Source organism: Ammospiza caudacuta, chromosome 1 (assembly GCF_027887145.1).
Source record: "Ammospiza caudacuta isolate bAmmCau1 chromosome 1, bAmmCau1.pri, whole genome shotgun sequence".
Taxonomy (NCBI): domain Eukaryota; kingdom Metazoa; phylum Chordata; class Aves; order Passeriformes; family Passerellidae; genus Ammospiza; species Ammospiza caudacuta.
In genome coordinates this window covers 112027364-112054974 of record NC_080593.1, presented here as the reverse complement: position 1 = coordinate 112054974, position 27611 = coordinate 112027364, and the positions used below count along the sequence as shown (strand labels likewise).

General features: G+C 38.0%; 1 protein-coding gene across 2 annotated transcripts in view; it reads left to right on the top strand.

Moving 5' to 3' along the window:
* Nucleotides 1-27611, top strand: part of NOL4 (nucleolar protein 4) — a 186519-nt gene that overhangs the window by 140795 nt on the left and 18113 nt on the right. For both annotated transcript variants that reach the window (XM_058808766.1, XM_058808774.1), the window contains one exon: nt 10459-10572. In XM_058808766.1, coding sequence (XP_058664749.1) covers nt 10459-10572 — 114 coding nt within the window. The remainder of the gene's footprint in view (nt 1-10458; nt 10573-27611) is intronic.

Here is a 27611-nt window from a genome sequence, read left to right as displayed (position 1 = left end):
TCCTGTGTCCCTGTTTGCAGGTAGGAATACAAGCCAAAGACTGTCCAAAGTCTCTGGAGGAGCTCCCATCAGCTTCCTAAGAGAATAAGCAGCATTTTATGTGTATGTCTTGAATAATTCTGAAATTTAGGGTGTATCCCTTTGGGTTTTTAAATTATTTTCTGGTTTCTATGTTACTGAATCATCAACTCTTGATTACAGGCACTTTTAAAAATGCTACCATGGACAGAGGCATTTGACTACTTGATTGTTTTAAACGTCCTTACCATCTTGGTAATGGAGAAGAATAATTTTTTCTGGATAATAACATTAGTTCAAAACAATCATGAAGGGACACAATGGTGTTGCTTTGAATAAGGGGCTACCCTCAAATACAGCAAACCAGAATAATGATCTGCTCAGCAGCAGTACCAGTACCATTGTTATATGAAATAGGGTGTCAGATAATAACCTCCACAGGAGATGTCTTTTGCTATACACATGTTAAATACAAGTTTTTTATTTTCTTCGGGTTCAAAAATGCTACATTTTGACCATCTAGTAGCATGAGAAAAAGAGAATATTCTCTTTTATGGCATATGACAGTTCAGACTGGGTGTGGAACCTTGCAGTAATCTACAGCGTCATACCGGAAAGTGAAGAGAAAATGTAAACACTGTGTTAAATTAGTGTAAAACTGCATGCAAAAGATGAAAAAGCAAGCCTGGAGCCTGATTCTGTCAGTTATTTGCTGCCTGTAATCCCAATGACAGTTCTTGCTGCATAACAGGCCAGTTCTAGCTTTGAGGCAATAAAAAAGGCTCAGTCTCATGAGTGTTCATATTGTTAATTAACATGATTCTTAGTATTATTATGTTTAAGAGATTACTTGTAGTTATTCTGCTTCTCTTTGTGACAGATAGCTGTCTGTGGACTCTCAGGCAGCTTGCATAGCTTCTTGTTACAAATATGCCTTTGAGAAGCTCCTTTTCTGCACTGGAAAAGCTCTGCCCATTTGACTGTGCAGATGTAGTTGTGCAGTTTTCATTCTGACACAAGTTCATACCTCAATAAGGCACTCAGTTTTTCTCATGAATAGTAAGATTTTTTTCCCCTCCCGCTGTCTCTTGCTAATGGACTCTTGAGAATGTTCTCTTACTAAATTCCACAATCTTGCTCAGAAGCTTTCCTTGGGAGGGAAGTCTGTCAAATACCAAAATCACTGGCATTTGGATGGGATTTCTAGGTTGTGCTTCTGCCTGCATTGTGCTGTATTGCTTTGAGAACTTAAAAGTTTTTTATATTCTTAAAGGAATTATTTCTTTTTCTCTTCATTAGCCCAAAAACAAAAGAAAGAAATTACTTCCTCAGTTTCAAGGACTGATATCAACGAGAATTCCTGTATATATGTTAGGTGTTTTGTGACCTCTGTAGGGTATGCAGGAGAAAATTTCTCCCTGCAATATTCAGATGGCCTGTTTCACTGTTTTTCAAATCCTTTGTTTAGACTTGTCCCAGCCTCTGTGAAAAAGAATTGCCAATTAAAAAGGGTTAGTAGACAGATGCTGCAGATAGTCCAGAAAAACTTTAGATACTAGAAATAATCAAATGAGGTTCAATTGTCTTAATAGTCACATTTTCTTACTATTCTTTGCTTCTTCCCATCTTCACAATCTCCTACGATCAATCTCACTGCATTCAATTTGAAAGTGCATCTTACAGTATCTTTTTCACAGATATGCCATTTTTTCTGCGAGCATCCCAATGCAAGAAGATTTTATCATTCACTAAGAGATCCTTCCTTTATTTTTAAGAAAAAGGAAACCTTCCTTCTAAATACTACTGTAATATAAAACAATAGTATCAAAGTGTTTTGTGTTGGAGAGAAAAGGCTAGCCATGCTTTTCATTGTCCAAAGACAAGTTTGGATGTGTGGGAGAAGAGTCACACTAGACCCAAAGACAGTTCCTGATCCAGGCCCCAGTGTTGCTCATCCCAGCTCCTTCTGTCCTATTGCCAGCCTCAAGAACAAATAACTAAGCTCTGTATCTTTCACTGCTGCTGTCACTTGGTTGTGCCAGTTGGCTGAGGGAGGTGTTTTAACAATTTACAACTGTGCTCATGTTAATCAAGGTGTTTTGAATGTGTCTTGTGGCTTGTCATATGTCCGTACTGAGACTGAGCAACTTCGGTGGCACCTGGTTTCCAGAAAGGGGATGTTTTCCAAAAGCTGCCTCATTAAAGTTACTTGGGTTAGGTGTCTAGGTTCTGCTTTTTAGTTTTAGAAAGAGGAATCTTTCAATGATTATTGAATTTAGTGCTGAAAAGTCCAGCTGCTCTTGCAGTCATATGGGTTTTCAGTCCTCCAGGCTTTTATGTCTGGAAAGGTCATAGGCATTTTCAGGAAAATGAGGATCTGTGGATTCAGGGATGCATGTCTAATTGATTAACAAGCTGGGAAGCATTAAGAAAATTATCACAATAACAGTTACATGAAGTTACAAATACTAATAGAGTTGTTGCTTTGTATTATACCCAAACTCTGTCATTTGGGCACTTCCCTTTCTAAGCATCTCTCCCTTTTTTGGTAGTGGCTAACTTGTCTGATGGGCAACTTGATTGAAATAGGCCAAGGCTACTGTCTCATAAAATTTGACTTTTACCATTAGATCTCATATAGTCTTGAAAAAATATTCTAGGATCAGTTTTTCTAAGGCTCTTAGATATGCTGTTCTTTTTTTTCACCACAGAACAGTTAAGTGAATACTTCTCTGATTTTTAAGAACTTCCTACTAAATCTTCCCCAGATAACTTTTGCTTTTCAATGACTTTTCAAAGTATAGGCAATTTTGGAAAAGTGAGGAGTTGAAGATGTAACAATTTTTCCCTTAGCCTTGCATAATGTGAAGAAGTTAGCTCAAAAAAGGCATGGTATTTGGAAAAATAGAATTGAAACTAAAAGTGAAAAATACCTCCTAACCTGATAGGACTTAGTCTTCTACATCCTGTGAAAGAAGAAAATATAGGAACCAAATTTTGACATTTATTTCAACTTTTTTGTTGAATTTAGAATAAAAGTAATCCCCTCTGAAATAGCAGTAAGCTCTGATGTAGAACAAAATCAATTTTTTATTGAAAAACAAAGAATAGGTTAAAAGAATGTTTAATCTGTTTACCTGTAAGCTTGAAATCAGAAAAAAAGGTAAATATTTTAGTGGTTTTTGATACTATGATTCTGACTTAGATTGAGAGCTCTTGATGCAGGGTTACTTGATTAACTGGCCTATGCCAATGGTTTAAGGATAGGAAGCCAACTCAGTGTATTATTTTAGGGGAAACAGTAAATAATGTTATATCATACTCCGTTTTCCTAATTCCTCTGGAGTTTTGCTAGTAAAGTGCTATCAGTGTTCAATACAATCCTCATCTGACTCTGAAGGAGTTTGGTCAGCAGGACGATTCCTGGAGTTCTCTGTCACTCTGAAATACCAGATAAATCTTAGATAGAGATAATTTTGCCTAGGTTTCTTAAAGAAATTAGGTGACTTTGGCTCCCTCAGCAGTCAGTGAAGCCCTTAGATGAACCAGTCTGGAGAGGTTCATCCCCAGGTGTCTCTTAAGTCAATAATGAAACAAAAAAGAAACCTGGATGACTACTTTTGACAAAATACTTTGTTTTTATGTACATAGTCAGATGGATATTCTTGCTGTTTGTTGTTCACATAAGTAGTTTAGAATTTCCACTAGCCCTGCTGAAATTGCTCAAATAGGCAGAGCCAGACTTGATCCCATATGTGGGCATAGCAGCAGCAACAGCAGCATGGTGGTTGATTGGAAAGAGTCATTTGCTAAACTTTTAGACAGAAATATGGATTTGTTAAGATATACTTGGATTTATTTAGGTATCATCATAATCACAGTGCAATGTTTCAATTCAATGTATTTCAAAGCTGAAAACTTTAAAAAATGATTTGAACATCACTAGATGTTTCAACAAGCCTCTTCCGCCATTTAAGAAAATATTTCTAGCTATTTCATTGTGTCTTCTAACAACAGGGTATTTATCACAAGACCATGAGATTGAGCAAAATATATCAAATCCAACTGAAATGTAGGGCTACAGGCATTAAAATGCCAGTCCAGTTGTTCATATTCCACTATTCTGTACTAACAAATCATAGAATTACAAAATTGTTTGGGGTTGGAAGTGACTTTACTATTCATCTAGTTCTAACCCCACCTCCATGGGCAGGGACACCTTTCTTTCACTAGAGGAGGTTGCTCAAAGCCCCACCCAACCTGGCCTTGAACACTTCCAGGAATGGAGCAGCCACAGCTTTTTTAGGCAACCCAATCCAGTGCCTCACCCCCCTCACAGCAAGGAATTTCTTCCCAATATCTAATCTACATCTACCCTCTTCCAGTTTGTGGCCACTATAAAAGTTCGTCTAATATAGTGCAGTGCTGTACTTCATTCAGTCTTTAAATTCAAAAATACTCTTTAAAAGGGTTTTTGAGTGCTTTGCTATTCTGCTCTGCATGACAGTTCTGTTATACATTTCACTGCATTGTTCTGATTGAAAACTCTTATTTAAAGATCATGTCTTCCCTGTCTTGTAATCTCTTTTGCATGTTTTCAATGAAAAATTGCTATTTAGATATTGCACACCGTTACAAATATGTTGAGCATTTTAGGGCATGGTGTTAGATCTTAATAATTTATTATGAAAGAATTGTGGCATACTTGTAGTATTTAATTTTGGGAATGAATTGGTCTTGCAATACCTGAGGAGAAAGCTGACATGCAGGAGAGCACTAGGGAGTATCTAATTTTTGGGAGCCCAATATGCAAAGAAGTGCCTGGTGGTACCTTTGGAAAAATGTAGTTATTGTCAGTGAGGTATTTTGGGCATTCATCTTCCATTTTGGATGCCAAATCACTTCGAAAAATTTTAAAGCAATTTTTTTCCAACTTTGAGTAATAGTTAAAATACTTCCTTGTTCTCACATTTATATTAATCTCCCAAGCAGCAAACAATAGGAGTAGGGGAAATGGCCTCAACTTGTGCCGGGGCAGATTTAGATTGGCTATTAGGAAAAATTCCTTCATTTGAAGGTGAAGCATTGGAATAGACTGTCCAGGGAAGTGGTGGAGTTGCTGTCCCTGGAGGTGTTTCAAAGAAATGTGGATGCAGCACTTGGGGGAAATTGTGAGTGTTGTTTTAGTGGTTGGACTCAATGATCTTACAGGTTTTTTCCAACCTAAATGATTCTGTGACTCTATGATTTATATTAGAAGTAATATTATTATATTGTGTCTGTGAAGAAAATGAAGTAGCTTGCATGTTTATGTGTTTCCAACTGTATTATACTGAAAGATGTAATTTTCAGTGTTAATTAGTCTAAACTAGAAGGTAGTATTTATGCACACATCAGCTTATGGTGTCTGGCATTTCATCAGGGGTACACGTGTGCCCATTATCTGACTAAACATAGCTGTGTTTTCTCAGAACTGAGCCAGACCAATGTAAAGTGTGAAAGTATGTAGACCAAACTTTTGTATGACAGCTTTGGCTTTTATTTATACTGGATCTCAAAAACATGCCAAGGGAGTAATTTTGAGGACAATGGATCTCTAACCACAGGGGGACAGCATGCAGAGTAAATTGCAAAATTCTTTTTAGTGACTATACTGCTCCTAGTGGTTTAGACTGAAATACAATCAGTTATGTAGTATATCAATAATTAGTAAATTTATGCCAAAAATTGACATAAGAAATTAAAACGTAGAAGTTTTTTAGATTTTGTGAAGAAATACAAGAATTATATGACTATGGAAGAAAAAAAATTTGGTGTTTCACATGAAGATATTGCAATAGTACCTCACTTTAAACAGCAGACTTCATGATGTTCCATCCAGTTGTTATATGAAAATGCACATTTTACAGCATATTGAACAGGCTAGTCTCTCCTTTATTAAAGAGTCGGAGATTATACCAAGAGAGCTAATTTCTAGATGAACTAGGCCAAGGATTTCAGATTTCAACTACTAAAATTCAGCAACCTTGCAGGACTACTCTGTAACTCCAGAAAGGCTTGTTGTAAAATGCTTTGATTGTTGATACCCAGATTTAAGGAGCATCAAAGTCCTGAAAGGGTCTTCATTAGGTTTAACATACTTTAAGGCAAAACAGCACTTATTAGACTAGAAAGAAGTATTGACTTATCTGATTTTCCATTAGGCAGTTTTCAAAAGTATATCTGTCAATGATTTATAAACTCTTCAGAAAGAAAAAAATGGATGAGTGGATAAAAAGTTCAAGCCAATTTGGACAAAAAATTTATTTCCCACAAATGCATACAAAAGTGCATATCCAATCAGGTGGTTAAGTGTGCATATTGCTTTGCTGTCATTGTCATCTACAGGCTCTGTGGTGGTCTCAAAATAGTTTCAAATATGGGAGGACTGGAGATGATTGGTCATTTCCCATGGGTTACTGAAGGAATTCCAACCACTTCCTAAATGTCAGTCACTTCAGAAATTGTTATAAACAAAGGCATCCATGTGCACATGCAATCTAGCAGGTTTTCCTTACATGGTGTATCAGAATGCTCTTCACCTGCATTGTGTTAGAGGCTGGATGTAAGCTGTGTGTCAGCTGAGGAGATGTAAAAACCAAAACCGGATGTGTGTTCAAAATGTGACTCCTGCTTCGGGCAGTCACGAGCAGTATCATGCTTCCAAGTAAATACAAAGCAATTCTGTGTACTGCTTTTGTGTGATGGACATACAGTCTTCTCAGAAGGTCTGTATTTTACACTGTTCACCAGATTCCTTTGAAGTTTTATTCATCTCTTCACCTGAGAGTTACTATTAAAATTTTCACGTCTTTTCTATCTGTCCTTGGTTCAAAATGTCAAAAATGTTATCCTGCCTTGTGATTTGCTACTTCTGGTAGATTAATTTACAGGATTTCTTCTTTACTTTTGTTTTACACATGGGTAGTTCCAGAATAGTTATTTCCTGCTTTACATCACTGTGAAGTGAGAGAAATACCAGACTGGAGCTGTGAAGGGTGTGCCTCAGACAACACTAAGCACATTCCAAACAGCTAAATCTGGTTGGGAATTTTTTGGTAATGCCTTTTATTTTCCCCTTTAAGAAATGTTAGTTTGTCAAGGGTTTTCTATTTTGACATACAATTAAATCTGGTTTTCTGCTAGTTCAGCTGGCAGGTTGTGGATCCAGGGATTGTGGGGGCAGTCTGGGAGCCCTTGGAAAAAGTTCTCCTTGGCTCCCACATTTCCTGCTGTAGTTCCAAACTTGTAGGAACCAGCACTCAGCTCTCAGCTCTGCAGAGGGTAGCTTGGAAACCTGCAAAATGTCCTTTTGGCTGAGATCTGCAGGCTTCCTTCTGCAAAATTGAATGATATCACTTTTGCCATGTTTTCCAAGGCCTTTGAATCTCACCCTCAGCTTGGGAATTGAGAGATTTTCAGAACCCAACAGGGATGTTTGAGCTTCTTACAGAATTGGTTTTACAGCTGTAGTTATGAGAGAGATCATGAATAATCAGAAGTAGAGAGGAAAAGGAAGCTGAGTTAAGCCAGAAAGGGTCTTCTGAGCTTAGAAGATGGAGATATTAATTCAGTTTATTTAAAACCAATTTTTTGAAGTGGTTATTTCAAAGTAATTTTTCCTCTCAGGCGAGGCTTTTCAAAATTGATCTTTCTGAGACTTTACAGATATAAAATTTTGCAAAGCAGAAAAATCTCCTTTTTAACAGCTCTGCTCCTGGTGACAGAGGACTGTGTTCATTTTCTCATTCAGTGCCATACTAGAGCCCTCTTGATGGAGCCTGAACCCTGAGCAGATGATTTTTCTCCTGTGCTTTGTTACAGTACTTTACTCCCCAGGTGCTTGGGCCATGCATTCATCACATTTTCCCTAAGGTTCACTCTGGGTAGTTCTTGACGTGAACATATCAACAGCCAGCTGCAGTGATGATTGAGAGAAATTATGGGTTAATACATGTTTTGAGAGGAAGATACTCCAGTACCCAGAGATTTCCTCTTCTTTGCAGGTGCTAACTTGAGTTCAATATTTCAATAGTGAGCACATGACCACTACACTCCTTTTCAAAGATAACTGCTTGATTTTTATAATAATAATTTATTTTTTGTTTTATAAAACACTTCAATAAACTTATTCTCTCCCTTAAGTAAATAATCTGGGAGAACTGGTGTTCAATTTACTTTTTGGTCAGAACATTAGGTTTTCTGGCTCACATATCACCTTCTAAAAATCCACTGATGTGTAGGTATAGTTACAGCTTTAGCTGAAGACCTGAGCTGGAGGAATTAACCAGATGTTTGCTCACAGTTTTTCAAGAATATAATTGTGTGAACATCCCTGTTACAGGACCACAGTGAGACTTCCATGCAGCCAACAGAGTCAGGGCACCTTGAACATACATAAACCACTGGTAGGTACAGTGGTACTTGGCCAGCAAATACAGAGAGGGATCTAGTGGGATGGGTAACAAATTCAGAGTAACATCACCATTCCAGGGAGGCAGTTTATTAAATATAATGCTTTTTCAGTGAAACCCTTCTGCAAAGACTTATTTTGTTCTCTGGAGCTCTGAGTAGGGTGTGTGCCTGTACTGCATGTCATGTTAACCTCTGTCATCACACTGGGGCTTCCATCAGTGTCCCTCATCTCTTGGATTGAATTATTTTCAAACTGGAAACAAGTTCAGTACTTTGTTCAGTCAAATCAATCAAAGTGTAATTTATTGCAGTATTGCAGCCTCTGGCTGCCTTTCTTGCAGTGCTGCTTTGCTGATGCCAGAGAGCTTGTTCTCATGGAAGTGGGGATAAATAAGCCTATTGCACTAGTGAGGAAGACCCATAAATCCCTGCCTATTTCTGAAAGCTAGCTCATCTTCCAGTCCCAGGCAGACTGTGGTCACATCCTTTAGAGACAGTAGAGTGTCCCATTAAAAACTGACATTCTGCAGAGCATATCCAAAGTCAATAAATGGACTTTAATTTTTAAAGGTAACAATCTAATACTGATAATGCCTGGATCCTCAGTTTCTGGAATGTTACGAAAACCATAAAATCATTTGAGCCCATACAATTAACCTGTTTTAAGGTTGTTGTCTAGGAAGTGAATGGGAATAATTTCAAAATTTTCTTCCAAAATTAATTGACATTTCATATCAGGTTCATATCTATGTTTTTGGTAGTAAGAAAGTAAAACTCTTCAAAAACCAAACCAAACCAAACAAAAAGAACACCAAAAACTAAAAACCACCAACCAACCAAAAAAAACCAACAAGCAAAAAACCACACCCAAACCCCCTCACATATGGCCATAGCCTCAGTAGGTAAAAATTTTTACATGGTAAATGTAAATTTGATTTCAATGAAGCTTTGAACATTTGTGGAAGTTCAGAACTGGGCTCAGTAAATTGCAGTCTCTGTAATGGGCTTATACGTGCATCAGTATCTCTGCTGTTATCCCCACTTTGTTTATTTCTGGTAATTCTGATTTGCCTTTGTATATTAATGAAGAAGATTATTATGAGCATCATCTTTCAGGAAGATTGTTTTGTATGTAATCAGGGAAAAAAAGCTGTGTAAATATTCTTCCTAATGAAATGGTAGGCAATATCATACTGGAGTTCATAATCAACAATGATGCTAAAAAGATTCAATCATTCCCTTTTTTGGGGGGATTCACTGCACCTTTAACCTTAAATGTGTAAATGCTATGAAATTAGTAATGACAGGTTTTGAATCAGAAAAATGAACCATATCTAGTTGAACAACAAAATATCTGGAGTGTTGGAAGGCTGGCATTATCCAAAGAAAAACAGATTTTTTTTTTTTAAAGTCGTTTTAATCACATCAGTCATGTTGCAGCAAGGAATGCAAATATTCATATACTACAGATTGAGGCTGCTCTGAAATGTTCTGACAATCTGTTAGGTTTTGAGTGATGTTTCAACCCTATCACTTGGGTTTTTTTGTTTTGTTTGATTTTGTTTTTTGGGTTTTTCTTCTTTTTTTTATGACTATAAAAAACCACTACTCATCTCTGTCACATGCTGCACAGGATAAAAAGCCTTTCAGTTTTCTTAACAAGAATCAGACGGCCAGGGTGCTGCTGGAACGCAGAGAATATGCCACTGTCTGTTCAAAGTACAGCTTAATGAGCCAGACTAAACACAGTGGACAATAGAGCTGTGGGGGGAAAGGGCTTCTCGTGGATCTGTGGATCAGCTGCAGCTTTAACATCTAACTAGTTTCATTTTTCATCTTTGCAAGTTCCATTTCCCTGTTTTGTTGGTATAAACTGCATTTCAATGAGCGGACTTTCCTGCCTAGGTGATGGTACGGTGTGCTTTGAACAAGGATGTCGTGGATTTCGCTGGGAATAATTCCTGTGTTTCTTTTTCTCTTCCATAGTCACGACCTATTCCCTCACACCTTACTTCAGCAGTTGCAGAGAGTATCCTGGCTTCCGCCTGTGAGAGTGAAAGCAGAAATGCTGCAAAAAGGATGCGCTTGGATAGACAGCAGGTACTGTGCTCTTTGGGGGTCTGCCACATCCATATTTATCAATGCACTGGACTCATTTACATAGGGTGCCATGCAGAAGGGTGGTGCAGTGCCTTGTATGCTTCTTGCTAGCGAGGTTAATTAAAATACAAAAGCTGTAGTTTTTTTTTAAATTAATACACAAGCATGTCTTTGTCTATATTTACATAAGCCGTGTCAGGGTGTCTAATATATTTGTAATGTCCAGCTGGATAAAGCTATATATTTACTTTTTGATGGCTGTAGATTTTCAGAGCATAATATGTAATGCCTGTACTAGAATTAAAAAGAACTGAACATAGAGTGGATATAATGTACATAAATAACAGAAATGGTTCATGTGTCCATGAATCAGTGTATTTATTTGTGCACATATTCTCTTTGAAAAAGTGTATGCATTTTAAATAGAAGGTGAAATATTATTATTGACTGAAAATAGCTATTTGCCTGAAACAGAGAAGTTGCAATGCTGTATAACAAAATGCTGTCAATTAAATTATTAGTGAGTTTTTAAAGCTCTTTTTTTTTTTTCTTTTGATGCAATTATTCACGTTTTGTTGTGCATGTTACAATTTTATTGCCTTTAATTTTCTGGAAATTGCATGTTTTCTTTCAGTTTTTAAAAAATCTAACTGGTAGTTCATTCCAGGCTTTGATTATTTCCCCACTCCACAGATACAGTGAATGTCTAACATTCATATTACAAAGACTATTATGCTTTATTTCTCTTTGTGATTGTAACAAAGTAAAAATCTTAGTGATATCTCATGTGTTCCAAAATGTGCTTCTGTCATATCTCATAAATTTTTATTTTGTGGAATAGAACATTTTTTAAAAGAACAGTTTCCTTTTATGCATAGTCCATTGAGTTCTTTCAGGTCATGCCCTAACTGTATAAAAGATTACTACTGCTATAGTTATAAAATGGGTACTTTAGGATCTGAGAGTGTATGTTGCTATTTCTTTTTGCTGTGATATTTTTTGCTAGTATTTTCATTATTGTGCTACATTTGCCTTAAGATTTACAAATCACATGAGATGTCAAAGCACTGTAATACTAAATATAATTTAGTTTAGAAGCAGTGCTCATTCAGATTGTGCAAGTTTTATATTCTCTCATTTTCTCTCTGATTTTTCAGTAATAATAAAAAGAAAAGCTACAAAGTCAATGTGCTCTTAGCCCAAGGGGAACTAGAAATGACTTGCACAAACATCAGTTACTTTCATTGCACAAAACTAGTGGCTCAATGCCTTGGTCCAGCCAGGGTGAGGCAGAGTTTAAGTGATTTGAGTGAGAATCCCATAATGTTCCTCAGGGAGCCAGAGACCTGTTGAAACAAAAATCAATATTTAAATGGTAGTCAGAACTAAAAGACCCATATTAATAGGATTTTTTTTCTTTTATATGTAGTACTATCATGCAAGGACTTGATAACCTCTTTGGGGGGAGAGGCATATCTTTACTTTTCATTACAGAATTAAAAATCTGTAGTCAGAATATCTCCCAACTGATTGCCTTAATTGCAACGGTGATGTTAAAGCAGCAAAGCTGCCTATGAACAATGGGTGTTGGGTTCTGCTTCCTTCAGCTCTTCCCCCTTTTTGCCAGTGAGTTCTGGGAACACAGTGGAATTGCAAATAGCACCAGCCATTTGATTCAGCAAGTAGTAAATAATCTGAGCTGGTGTAACTTTGGTGCTTGCAAAACTACTTGTGAATTCAGGGCAGGTATGCTGAGTAGATGTACTGAAAATGCTGGAAAAAATATAGCAGTGTGTGTTAGGTAGCTTCATAAAATTTAGTAAGAAATTTAACATTCAGGGTGGAATAGATAAGTCATTAGAGAAGGAGAAAACCTTGGGTTTAGCCCCAGTTCCATTGAAATTAAATTATTTATTCTGAGGATGGGAAATTAATGAAGTAGACTGAGAGCACAGCATTCCAGAGTGTGGTATTTAATGGACAATAGTGTGCTTAGTTCATCTGCTGAGATAAGAACTGGATCTGTATCCTCACATGCAGAGAGTGTGAGTAATAGGTAAAAGGATTCTATTTTGCTTGTCTTCCTATTTTTTTCTTCTTAAGTTACTATTAAATTTCCTTCACTTTTCTTACATATATCTAAAACGTTATATTTTCATTAGATTTTTTTCCTAAACAGAAAGATTGGAAAAGTTCAGTTCATCACGTTATTTTGTTATTCTATAGCTCTTTAAAAAAAAAGTGAGCCTTGTTTTTAGACAGGCTTTGAGGATGCCAGTGAAAACTTGGGAGGGAGAAAGGGGAAATAAGATAAATAAGATTTTGATTATGAAAATTAACACTTCATAAATTATATAAAGAGATTTTAAAATTGAAGATAAGCATTAGACAGTCCTGGAAAGTAGATTGTCAAGAGGATCTGGCAAGGGCACTCATTCAGCACTTCCCCTCAGGGATGATAGAAGCATTGCATCAAGGCTACTTTATTCTTGCATATAGTACAGTGAAATTCTGCCTTTTGTGTTCCAGACAGGTGATCTGCCTCAAAATGAGATGTGGCACTCAGTGCCATGGTCTAATTGATGTGGTAACGTTCTCGTGATAGGTTGGACTCGATGATATCAGAGGGCTCTTCCAACAGAGCCTACAGGGCTCTGTAATTCTGTAATTTGCATCCCTACCACCACCTTTTTCAGAATGTTGCCGATAAATCATGAATTAATTACAAACATCATGAGTGTTATGCCCATTCGTGAAGCTAAGGTAAAACCTTGCAGCCTCTGAACTCCTTTTCTTGTCTTGTTTATTCCCTTTCCTTTTCTTCTCCAGTATTCCTTCTCTCCCTGACACAACACAGGCCTTGAGCAGGAAGTTCTGAGTATCTTGCATGTATGTCCCTTATGGAAGTCCATTTGTTAAAAATGACAGGAATTTCCAAATTAAATGAGTTTGTTGCCTAGAGTGTTAATTTTAGCTGTGATTTGATGAAAAACCATGTCAAATTACTGCTCAGCAGAAGTAAGCAGCTTAAAAGTCAAAACTAGGGACATTTGAAGACCTCAGTTTTTTATAACAGATAGTGTTGGCCGTGCTCATGAGTATTTTCTGTTTCTTTCACAAGTATTGTGAAAGAATGTTAAGGACTGGCTTTATATACCTACAGTCCCATGCCCCCATTTGTTTTCTCTTCAGAAGAAACCTCTCCTTATGTGTATGTGTCTCTACACATACAAATATTTAATCATATGGATTAATTTCCAGAAGTATTTCTAATAGCTGCAATGATCTGGGAACAGTGTTAAGAGTGATAAAGTTAAGTCTACCTTATGGTCTTTGTATTTCCTAACTCAAGGCTGAAAATTTCTGCCAGCAAAAATCCAATCTTAAAAATAAGTTAATGAAATCTAGTTTCACTGGCATCACTGACTTATTTTCAACATTGGTTTTTTTCATGCCAGGAATTTATTTCTTAATGGGAAAATAAATGCTTTCTTGTCTTCCAGGAAACTAGTAATTTCCCAATACTGCAACAATAATTTCCCAACTGCAACAATAAAAGCATTGTCAGTTTGTGAGACTTCTCTTTAAAAAAACATCAATGTATTTACAAGGCTGTGGTAGCTCAGACTGCAATGCTTTGGGTGTCTCACTATGTTAGATGTTACTCAAGTGCTCTCTTAAGTTACAGTGCATTTTCATTATCTTGAGATCAAGGACTGTTTGGTTGGCCAGAAGCTTTAGTGTTGAGAAGTTATATATTTGATACCTATTACCCAACTGAAGAGTCCTGTCACTTCCACCTTTAAATTCTGCCAAGTACCAAAAATAATTTATTCTGTGGCACAATTTTTATAGATTTATATGCTGAAATTGTCTAGGTTTACTGGTAATACTGCTGAACAGTGAAATGCTTGTGACACTGGGCTAAATTTGGTTCATCTTTCACAGTCCAAATCAGGAAGATGGCACAGAGGCAATGAAGAGCTTTTGTGTCTCATTACAAATCACCTCTGTTGAGTCTGGATACTGAAAAATAGTAGCTCTTTTGAATTTTAAACACATTTTTGATCACACTTGATGAAAAATTCAGAAACAATAATTGAATCAACCTTACATGATTTGCTTCAGTTAGAGATAGAAGAGGCATTATCTGAATCCTTAAGGTTTTCTGTGCTACTTTGGATATTCTCCTGGGATAATCCTTCAAGATCCTTATTACATCTCTAGCAATATTTGGTATGAAGCAGTTGCATTTAGTGGAAGTTCTGAACTACAATGAACAAGGGAGTCATGAAACAAGATAAGTAGAGCTAAAATGCAGCCCTTTTCACTTGTAGTCATTGCATATGGTGAACAATATAACCATTCTTCTTTTGCCATGCTCTTCCCTTTACAAACCAAATTGTGTCTTGGCTGGACAAAAGAAGAATGGTTAAATAAATATAAAAATCTGAGAAAAGCCATCCTGTCATTATGTCCTGGGCAGTGAGCAGAGGGGCAGGATGCCTGCTTTTTGCACTCCAGAGACCTTGGTCATGTGGCTCAATTCGTTGTTGATCACAAAAATGGAAGTTTTGTTCTAAGAGCTGAACCATTGTCAGTCTCTGCTTCTTCCAAACAGATAACTGAGTGCTGTACTTTTTGTAAAACCCCAGCATGAAAGTGTGGAGCAGGACTGGGCTGTGGGACTCTGGAGAAAGTGAAGGTGGGTTAGTGTTGCTACTGTTCCATCTGAAATTAAGGAAAAAACCCCAAAAACCAATTAAAAGTCTTCAAAGAAAGATGTAAGAGTAAATAATAATTTATATACAGTATGCAAGAGCACCTGCCTCTTTATTTTCCCTACAGAAGATGAACTAGATGGAATCTATCTGTGGAAAACCACATAAGAATGCTAGTAGGAAGAAATGCCTTCCCCTTCATTTGGACACAAGTGGTTTTCTGTAAGAGCTACATTTTGTTGGTTTTTGGTTTAGAAATTATACTTTTTGCATGCTGTCATGTTGCAAAATTTATGAATGAGCATTTTTCTCTAATTGAAATGAGTAGTTTTTGGCAATCAAGACAAAATGTCAGCACTTGGGAATGAGGAGGGAGGATGAATATAGGAAAGCAGGAAAAGAACTGAATCACAGAGTAATATGACTGTAGAAGTATATGAACCTTTTTATGGACATGTCATGTATAGTTAGCCAGATCATTTAGAAAATTGATGTTGCTTCATTCACAACATGTTGATTTGTACCAGTTAGGAATCTGGACCTTTGAGAATACATTGTTATATTTGCAGATAGAATAGTGGTCTCATATGACTGCAAAGCCAGTGGCCTGGATTGCTCTCCTGGATTCAATCCATGTCATTTTAGCCATTTGACTTCACTTCAGTGACTAATGTCATGGAAAAGCTGCAATAGCATGCACAGTTTTTTGATCAGCCAAAGGAGGGAGCTACATACACTTCTTTCATCCTTATGCCCCAAGTAATTGGACATGCAATGTGTGATTCTATTGCAGATACACAGCAAATGACAAGTTGAGCCCAAGAAAAACTTAAGCTCAGAGGAAAATGAAAGCTATTGTTATCTCACATATTTCTCATCCTAAAAATGGCATTTCTCAGTCAGGGCTGGTGCTCTTTAAATTAGTAGTCTCTTCATGGAATGCTTGTCTGTAAATAATTTATAGAATATACATGATGAGAAAAAGTTATTCTGCATTTAATTTTTTTAAAAATATGGGTTTAAAAGGTACACTTTCCTTTCATTCCAGTGACTACATGAAAATAGCAGTAGTCAGACAACTTTATAGTCTGATAAAGGTGTTGTCCTCACAATACACTGACCTGATGTGCTAGCCTCAGTTAAAAAAAAAAGTCTTTGTTTATTTGAGCTTTTCAAGCTGACAAGGGCAAGTCTATGTTCACTGAGTATTATGCTCTATGATGCTATGAAACAGTTTTTTGTGATAAACACTGAATGCATTTTTAAAAAAAATCTCTCTTCAAGATGACAGCGGTAATTTTTTTACTATGCTGTGACTTGTAACCAGACAAATTAAATATCAGTAATCATTGTGGTGGAGGAAGAGATAATTTAATTATCCTAAACTGTATGAGGAGCAGCTGAGGTTACTTGTTCAGCCTGGAAGAGGAGACTGAGGGGAGACCTCACTGCAGTTACAACTTCACTACAAGAGCAAGAGCAGGGGCAAGCAATGATTTTTTCTCTGTGGTGATCAGTGGCAGGACCAGAGGGAATGGCCTGAAGTTGTGTCAGGGGAGGTTTAGGTTGGAAATTAGAAAAAAGTTCTTCACCCAGAGGGTGTTTGGGCACTGGAACAGGCTTCCCAGGGAAGTGGTCACAGCACCAAAGAAGTGTTTGGACAATGCTCTCAGGTACATGGTGAGACTCTTGGACTCTTAAGAGTCTGTGCAGGGCCAGGAGTTGAACTCAATGATCCTGATGGGTTCCTTGCAACTCAGCTTATTCTGTGATTTTGTGGTAAGTTTGCAAATAGGCACTTCAAACACATCCTTCTCAGCTGTTTTTGTTTGGGGGGATAAAAGCAAGGAAAATCTAAAGTTTTCAGTGACTAGGCTGTTAAAGATATTGTAGCACTTTGTCATTTCAACAATATTGCTTTTATCTGTTAGAGGAGTAGGAATAGGTGGCTATTAGGTTTCTGACAAATGAATTATGGCCTAGACACCTATGCTGGGAGCTGACCTAACATTTGACTCTGGATGTTGTCATAGCAGCAACCTGAATAGAGCAGATTGGTACAAGTGCTGGTTGCAGAACTGGATGCAGGTTCTGTGCTAATGCAATACATCTGAATATTAATAAAAGTGCACATGTACTGCCACTAGGAAATCACTGCTATGGTGTGTCCTTCTGTTTATATCTAATTCCTATTTTTTTTTTTTAATTGAGGTTTTTGAGGCGATGTTACTGATCTGCCTCCACCAATTTCTGGTGCTGTTTTGCTGCATGTAATAGGGGGTTGACATAAAAAAAGACTCTTAAAGCACGGTTTTATTAATAAAAATAACATCTGGCTACTGCAGCCCAGGAGCAGTTTGTGTTTTGATTAGGAAGAAAGGAAATTACTGGTGGACAAATTACAAGTAATTGTGAAACTGCTTTGGTAGAAATGAATGAAAAATCTAAATTGCAGTGAGGGCATGGACCTCTAATGCAAGATCACTGTATCTGGCTTTCAGCGGTGACTGGTAGGAGACTTTTAAACCTTCGTATTTGGAGGATAGAGAGAATTTTGCAATTAATGCCCAGCTTCTAAATCTTGACACTGAGGAGTTTTCTCATGTATTACCTTTCAGAGAGCAGGAAAGAAGAAAGAAAGATATACATTTGTGTCCTTGCTTGTGTGTTGTTGTCTTTCCTGATCAATACACTTCCCAGGAGGAAGGAAAAAATTGTATGGTATTAAATTTTTGTCTATATTCTGTTATTTATAGTGGCAATATAGGGTAATATATTGTATGGGGCAGATTTGGACAACACTGGTCACAGAAAAGGGAGTTATGCATAAATATCTCCCAGCTGATGCTGGAGGATGCCCTGCTGAGGCAGTGCTGCTGTGGCAGAAAGCTGCAAATGCAGAGGGAGCACAAAGAAGAGGTTTTGTGTCAGGGTGATGGAGTCCTTGTCACAGCTATTCAGTATGCAGGGAGAGCACATCAACTGTACATCCTTGTAAGAGGTGAAGGAGAAAGCATCAGGAGTTCCCTTCCTTTTGGGTTTCACAGCCTAATTTGCTCTAGAGGATGGAAGAAAAAAGGCACTTGATCCAAGTGGCAGCTGTGCAGAGGGATAGGGCCATGTCCTACCTCTGCTCTGTATTTATGTAAGACCTGAAAAATTCCAGCTCAAAGTGATTTTTGCTTCAGAATGGGAGGTTTCTGGAGTCTTAGAAAAGAGCAAAAGGAAGCAGATGGTTCACTTAACATAAAGCAAACAAATAGAAATCAGAATCCCAAAATCCACAAGAGGGAAATGTCACTTAACTTGCAAAGAGCTCAATGCCTCTTACACTACAGAAGATTTATTAGTAATAGCTTTTTGCGCTCAGACATCTCTTTGTGATTTGCTATTTAATAGGGATGAGAATGACTTCTGTCCTTCAGTACTTTATCCTTTTTTATCTGCATTCAAAATTATCACTAAGATGACTGTAATGCCCTTGGATACCCACACTCCAGTTTGCATTTCAGGCCTTGTTCACTCCCATCATTTCCCCACCTAGTGATTATTTTACTTCAAGGTTGGTCGTTGGTTTGTTTTTGTGGTTCCAAATGATAGGCCTTAACCACTGAGGCAAAAAATGTTATGCAGGCACCGTTTAGCTGCATGTGGATTATTGTCAGGAGATCAAATTATGTACAAGTATGGGGAAGCTTAGCTTCCTACCCAGAATGCACTGGCCATATTGTCAAGGGGAAGAAAATAAGTGGTATGCATTGTAATTTTAAATCCTGCTGCCTTTCAAGTCAGTGGCAAAATTCCTGGTTTCAGCAGTGCTGGATAGGGCTCTGTCATTAGCAGATGCAGCTGGAGAGGATGCCAAGTATCACAGGGCAGCCCCCCTCCCTCCTCACTCCAGACCGACCTACATTCAATTTGCTACATGCAATGGAAAGGAATAATGTGCAAGGCATGCAATTGCAAATAATTTCATGCCTTGGATTTTCAGTGAGGCCCTAAGGTGAAGAGCTAATTTTTCACCTCAACACAGAGATCATTAAATTAGAAAATGCTGTATTTTTCCAGGCTCTTTGTGCTGTGTGTGTAGTTGAATTTCAAGCTGCTGATTTCAGAGTATACTTTAAGGCACCCTAAGCTGCAATAAGATCTTGAATGTGAAGTAAAATTGATATCAATGTAAATTTTCTGTTCTGGAGGTTGACAAAGCTGAAGGCTCAAAAATAGAATATTGTGTTGTTCCTTCAACAGGAACTTTTAAGCAATCTTATCCCCCTTCCTACCATAGGTGGAATGAAAATGAACAGGGTTGGGAACAGCTTTCTTCCAGGTGTCTTTAACATTCTTTTTATGTCAAGGAGGCAGAAAAGGAAAGGCCAGTGAATGTGTAGATATAAGAGTTCTCTATTCACGTTTGAGGATTGAGGGCTTAGAGTCAGGACTTCTGTTCTTCCTGCTCCAGCCTTAAAAGCCAGGAATAGAGAACATTTTTACTTACCCCTTCCTTTCTTGCCCTATGGCAAGAAGATATTAAATGTGAAGCATTTTCTTGCCTTTCAGATGTTTCTGTCATAGACACAAGAATGTATTTCTTTTCCTGTGTTTAGTTAATGACTCCATTGCACACACCCTCCTGCCCAGAGCACAGGCAGGGAATAATGTTTCTGGTGAGTAAATCCCCATTATCACGCATAATGGGGAGTTTGGGCCACTTTAATGACATCAATGCAAAGCCAGTGTGCATGAGCAAAACCTTATTTTTCAAGAGAGGCAAATTCTGGTTTTGGTTATTGAATTCGATTTAGTAGGTTTGAGAGAGACATAAATTAATCCTAAATTCCAAACATCAGCTGCACAATGGATTCAGAAGTGTTCCTCAATTAGGAAATGCAGTTCTGCCCACAGAAAATACATGTACAAGTGAATGCACAGACTGCTTATGTTTGGTAGCAGGAACATGTTTGTGATTCAACAACTGGCTTGATGTCCTAAACTAAATTTAGAAACATATTTTTCTAAGAAAAAAATTAAACCTATAATAAGCTGTGGGAGCAGGAGCTGAATGCAGTGCCTGAGAGCAGCACCAGCTGCTAAAGAGGCTAGGCACAGGACAAGGCAGACAAGCAGGCTGTGGCCAGCAGCCCAGGCATTGTGCCAAAAGAATTCTCCCTTGAAATGAGAATATTTGGGGAACAGATTTGCACTGCAGTACACATATTTCATGCTTATTACTCATGGTATTTCATATTAAGCTTCAGTTTTACTGTCTCCATTAATAAAGCAAATCAGAAAGTGCATCCTCGAAAGGCCAGTCTAAGTTCATTCTTTGTTTCTTCCAATGGGATATGCTACTTTGGTTTGATGATTATGGAGTCAAAAGGCCATGCCCCAAACATCACTTCTTATTTACTTAATCTTTTAAAATACATAAGCCTCACAGCACTGAAGTTAAAGGATTATAAAGTTCTATAAAAAAATTAGAGCAAGTCTTCTTCAGTAGCAAAATATTCTCTTTCTACAACATAGTTGAAGACAGGTTGCGGAGGTCAGGTGTGTTTGGGTTTTTTTTTATACCATTTCTTTTTAAAATATTTTTTTAAACTGTAAAAGTGAAGTTTTGCCTGAGACAGTGTTCATTAACAGACACCCTGCATTGAATTAATAGAAAGAATTTTGTTTTCCACAAACATGCTGTTAAGGTTTTAATGCAGATTTGAAATAAAATAATTAGCATTCAAATTTTTCAAACACAGGGTAAAATATCTTTAAAATATCTGAACCTACCTTTGAAAAGAAGAATCAATCATTAAGTGAGTAAAAAAAAAGCAATTGCTCACTCTCTAACAGACAAGAAAACCAGGGCTTGTTGGTGTTTTGGTTTTTTCCCAGAAGATCTATAACTTTGACTATAATTTACCTGAGGAAACAAAAGGATGGAATGTGCAGCGGGCTTACTTTTCTTCCTTTCCAAAGTGGAACACACAGACATTTTTAATTAGTTGAAAATGAGGAAGTTAATTCAGCATTGACCTCAAATGCTTCATGTCTAGGCCGTCATCTGTTTCTAAATGAAGAAGAATTTAATTTGGAATCTAACATAAAGTGCTTTGGCCCATTCCTCCTGACAGACATTCCATGATGTGTAATAATAAAAGGAAGTCTGGAGCAGAAGAGAAATAGGAAGAATCACTCAAAATCCAAATCATATACCCCATAGTTTTCCATAGAGCCTTTTTCAGTGGTCACATCTCAATATCCCAGATCTGGCAGGAGAATGGAAAACTGTTTTGTGTCAACAAAATAGGCTGGCAGTGGTGGGAGTAATACCAGTTGTAGTGCAGTAGATGAAGAGACCTATAGTGGGAGGTTTAATTATGGTGACCATGATGATATTGTAGTAATAAATCTGCAAAGCTGGCACAAGCATTGCTCCAGCACTCCCACACACTGTTCCTTGTGTGCTTCCTAAACATTTGATTCATAAGTTTAAAGATTTTCTCTGTTGGTGCTCTGGTGCCACAGTCCTCCTGCACTGAATGGAGTAATGCTGATCTATCCCAGCTGAAAATGTTGCCCATCACAGTCACTGGAAAATGGCATTTTGGCAAGGGGAGAAAGAAACTCCTGCAGGAATACCTTACTGAGATAATTTCTTTAGGACCATACACATAGGCATGAAAAGTACTGAGTAAAATGCTTGATTGTTATCATAAAAGTGGAGCTGCCTGAGGCATAGCAAGGCTTGTTCTGAATGAGAGGATTACACTCTCAAAGGAAAGGAGGAATTCCTGTTGCTTTGCATATTTCTGGTTCAGCAGTAAGTACTGCTATGCCTTTGTCATCACACGTCAGTTCCAGTAAAACATTGATTCATTCACCACCATTACCTGCAGGCAAAACTACTCTTGGGATGGCAAAAGAGAACATTGTTTCCTTGCAGTTTATGTTGTTTCTTTTTTGGAAGAAAAGTCAGATATTCAGACTCCTCCATTAGTACTGCCTGTCAACAAAGAAGCAGCAAAAATGATCAGTAGCTATCATCTTCTGCAAGGTGCTAGCCTCTGCAAAGAAATTGGCTTTGAGAGGGTTTATGTAGCAAGATGAGAAGAAACATGACATAACCTCGACTTCATTTCCCCTGAATTTTTACCTTTATTTTCTTCAGATTTTTAGCTACTCTAATTCTGACAGGGGCATCCTAGGCCCTGCAGTTCATTATGCAGTGCTTCACTTTTGGGATCAGGCATATACAAAATTAATTCTCTTAGGAAAGAGCAGGTTTAGCAAACCTGTGCCCACGGTCCTGTGTCCTGAGTGACCTTAGGCTGAGAGCTCTGTGGAGGGAAGGAAAAGATCCTTTCATATTCTCCCCTCAGAGGCTGAAGGAGTTGGGGTAGTCTTTCAAAGGAAACTTCCTTTCCTTTAATAGGAAATGGGGGCTGGGAGCGGGTGAGGAGGTGTAAATAGAGGAGGTGGGGATTCTCAAGGTTGCCTACTTAAAAACAAAGCCTCAATCAATAACTTGTCATAAGGTCCAAGGCAAGGATCGTGCTGTGCTGTTCTTCAGGTCAGAGTAAAATCTACTTTTGTTTTCTGCCTGTCCTAAGAGGAAGAAATTCTGTAGGAGGCCTGGGCCCTAACAATCTTCTTCCCTCTGCTGGTATAACAGGGAGGAAAAATTTCTACCTGCCCTCTCTCCTGTTGTCCTCCTCTGCAAGGCAGAAAATGGTGGCTGAAGACTTTTCTGCTCTTCACATGACACCTTTGTCTGGATTTGTGCTGCTTTCTCCATAGGAAATGTCACGTGTATGTTGTGAAATACACTGTCACCCACAGGAGTTTTGCCAAACCCCAAAGGTATTGGCACAATTCCCATATTCATCCAGGCCCAGTCCTACATTTTACATGTCTGAAGCTGCTTGTAACCTGGTGCCAGCCATTGTTGGACATAATTTAGATTTGCACAGAGGAAGTCCCTGCTGTGCACACACTGTGGTGCATTGTGCAGTCTTGCACTGGGCATCTGTCCTGTATATTAAGACAACTTTCAATTAGTAGTGGCAGAATACCTAGCTATCTAAATGATTTGATATATTAAAATTCTCTAGAAAAAGAAAGAGCATGACCAATATAGATGATGAAATAGTTTAGGAATTGTGATATGAAAGCTATGGTGGTGCAACCTAAGAGAAAAACAGCAGGAGCTATAGAGAAAATTAACTTGCAAGGCCACTTTCTACCATTAGTCCACCTAAATGGGATTGCTCCATTGAATCATTAAGCTTTTTAATATTCCTTTATTCCTGATGGGAAAAAAGCCACACCAAGGAGATCACATTCAAAAATCAACTGTCTAGAACCTCACTAAAGATAAGGCCCCTATCTTAAGGGCCACAGGAAAGGATAAATGCTATCCCTTTCCATTTGGGCAGAGAAATACAGTCCTTTAGTAGAACAGTTTCTCTTTCCCCAGGGTCTGAGCATCCCAGTTAACTAAACTGTAGGAGTAGCTCATCCATGTGTCCATGCTCAACAGCAGCACTGGTGGCCTCTGAAAGCTCCTGTTGTACTTCTGCTACCACAGTGGATAACAAACTGAAAAGCTGACAGACTGTGAACAGTGAGGGTCTGCTAGAGTACTGTTCCAGCAAAAGTGGTTCTCCAGCAGCTCCTTGCAACAGCCATAGAATACCTCTTCTCAAAGGTTGTTTGCTGTACTGCAGATGATGTGGCATTGATGAAAAAACAAGACGCAAATGCTGCAATCTGAAAACACCAACTTTTTATTTAAGGTTAACATAACCATTCCAGTTTATAGATGATGTGTCATTCTATCAGAAATGCAGCAGTCTGGGGTTCATTTATCTCTCTTCTACACAATAGCACCTTTTTATTTTGATCTTCTTTTTCCATGTCAGTCTCATGTTTCATTTCTTGTTGAGCACTGGCTGATGTCATTTTTGATGCCTGATGACAACACTGATGGTGACAGTTCATTTCAGAGTTAATAATCTGAGAGCAAAAGGAACCTATGCCATTCTAACCTGAAAGTGAGGCATGGCTTTCTTTTCTTGGCTCTATATCCTGTGTCAGGAGGACAGTCTGGATATCCTTGAAGTGCTGGCAGCTAACTTAACATTTTCATAGGCACTCTTCAAGTTTCCACATCACTGTTGGTATTTCAGGCAGTTTAGATGCCTAACTGGACTCTGTATTTCACTAAATTTACCTCAATTAGACTGTATCAATATTTCACCACCATCTAAAAAATTCTAGTTACATTTTTTTATCAGAAGTATGAAAAAAATTTTTATAGTGGACTTCAAAGCAAAATCATCATTAGTACTAGACTCTGGCAGTGACATGTTATTACAGTTGCCTCTGCAGGCTAGGAGCACTTTTTCATGTAATCTCAGGTTTTCAGGCCAGAAAATTCTACTCTGAGACTGATGTGCTCTCCATGTAATGATGAGATGATAGACTCACAGCTAAAGCATGAGTGTTCAGCTTGGCTGGAATAGCCAGCTCCAACTGAGCTACAAATTGAGTAGTATGTCACACAAGAGTGGGCTTTCTCATTTTTTATACATACTTGATTTAAGTAAGTAAAAGTGAAGAAAATAATGCAGAGAGAGTGGCAGAGAAAAACACAGTCTAGATCTGATAACAGAGTGGAAAGCAATTTAGCAATCCCCCAGCTGCTCCTTACAAGAGGAGAAATAGTGTGCAAACCCAAGAACAGCAATTATGTCCCACTTGATTTTACTGCTAAGTCCACTCCTGAATTATCAAAACATTTCCCAGTCTAAGGAATATCTGGCATGAGTTCTGTGATTTTATTTGAACTTTACTTCATGTTTTATTTTAGCCAGCTTGCTCAAATTTGCATTAAGTACTTCTGGATAAAATCTCAGGGGTCTTTCTGCTGGCTGTAAGTAGACCTCATCCATAAATCTAGTGCCTTTTCCTGCAATGCTGTTTTGGAAGATAACTAAACTTAAAGGGGAAGGAATCTGTCTCAAGATGCAATTATTTTGTTATATCTATCTGTACTGATGGTTTTGGACACCAGGTTATGGGACTGTCAATAGATGCATCATTTTAAGGGATACTGTGAATAACCTGGGAGGTGGAGAAATACCCATGGAGAGATATTATGTGACAAATATAAATATAAATATATGTATAAGTCTTGAAAGTTTATTAGAGAGAACTCTTCCCCTTCAATAAAATATTGCTTTGTTATATTTTAAGTGTTTTCCTAAAGAGACTAAGATTCTAGCACTCATTTTTCAGGTTTCAGCTATGGGTCCAGTACAGCAACTTGAAATTTCAAGTAGATGTTAATTTTCTATTAATAATTCCTCAACATAAGGACTGTAAATTCTGCAGAACTTTATTCAAAATAGTTTAGAGGTAAGAAGACATGATGCCACATGGCAAACAGGTCACAAGGGTTAACATTTCTATGTGCAAATCCAGAGTCTGTAGCAAATGCTTTGCTTTTCTTACTGTGAATACTAAAACTCTGCTGGCTTAATTGAAAATTTGGCTTTTGTTCATTCCACTGTAAGAGAAATAAGTCTTTCTGGAGAAGGTAGTATCTTTTCTTAGATAAGTTCTTCTGCTCTTGCCTCACATTGCCTCTGTGCTGAGCTTACAGCTGTAAGAGCACATCCTACAATATTAAAAGAAGTCCTTTTACAGGACTATAAATATTCAGTACTTTAGATGTGAAGGTCAGCCAATGCAAAGGACTACTGTGTAGCTTCACTTAGATGTCAAACTTAGGAAATTATGTAGGTCTATGAAACTATGAATTATGCAGGTATATTTTCTTTTTTTCACTAGTCTTGAACAGGCTTTATTTGGTGTAGCTTATTTAGTAGTAATCCCAACACAAACCTTAGCAACTGGAGAGGGGAGAAAGAATGTGCAATGGAAACCAAAACTGAAGTGAAAACTCACATCCATCATTTGCAGAAATACCATTTCCGCTACTGCTAAGCACACTGAGTCAACAGCCTTACTGCAGAATTAAGGGAAAATTTAGCCTACTATGTGATGCCAAAGTAATGTTTAGCTGTCCGGGCTTCCAGGATATTAGCTATAAAATTAAAAGCTGGGTTAAACACTAGAGAGTTACTTTAATGTAATTAAAGCTAATAAAAGATCCAGTATTCTGTCAGAACAATGTGTGTCATCCAAGCAGTTGGTAGAATTGTCACTTATTAAGATTGCCTGACATTTCCCATTACAATACTAGGTGTGCAGTTCAATGATAGCTTCATGACCTTCAGCCCACAGGGATTACATTTACTCTTCTCTATGCCTTCCATCTGTTGAACTCTTTCAGAGATAATTACAGCCATTTTCAAGAACGAGAAAAAATTTATCCTGTAAGGGGAGTTTGATCCTTAAGTATATTTACCATTGCTTAAAAAAAAAAAAAAGGCTCTATGTTTGTTCTTGACAACATGATGTCATTTATACCAAGGATGTAACACTGGATACACATCTTTACACAATCAAAGTATTTTATTTGCTAAATTCTGATTTCAGTGCAGAAGGGAGGAGAAAAGTGTTGGGTCTGGAGCCTGGTGAGGGGTGACAGGAGCAGTGAAAGCAAGGGACAAAGGGAAAGTGACATTATGAGAAGTTGAGCAAGCTGAGGTTGGCAGTGGGATGGAAACTGGCCAGGTGGATTAAACTGGTGGTGAAAGAGGATCAGATACTACTAATGAGAAATAATGTGACTTGACACCAGGAGCTGCTCTGGCTAACTATGGAACCTGACTTTGCTCCCCACGGGACAAGATTTTTGGGATTAGGATACTGATAGGAGTCTGAGCAGAGAGAGAGAAAATCTCAAATGGAACCATCAGTGGTTGTAACACTAATTAAATACAAACAAGTAAAAAAGTCCTTGAGTTGTTGAAGCTGCTCAGGTATCTGGAATCAAGAGACTTATTTAGAGAGGAGAGATTAGGATTTGCTAGGCAAGAATATTGAAACTGAGATGAAGGGTAGAAGACAAGACTGGAGAAGAAAAATCCTCAGGGATTTTGCCAAGACAGAGCACAAGGTGTACACAATCTGGTCCTGGCAACAGCAGGTTGGTGTCTAAGAAGGGGCCAGATTCTGGGCCCTTCGGTGGGAGCCAGGTTTCCTGTGGTTTATCCTCCTTTAAATACCTTGCTTCATGCAGACGGTGATGGCTGCTTACCCTGGCAGCTTCTTCTCTGTGCAAAAGCTGAGCAGGGCAGACAACTCCCAGCCCCACAATCCTCTGTGCATATAGCAGGGTGTCTCGTGATG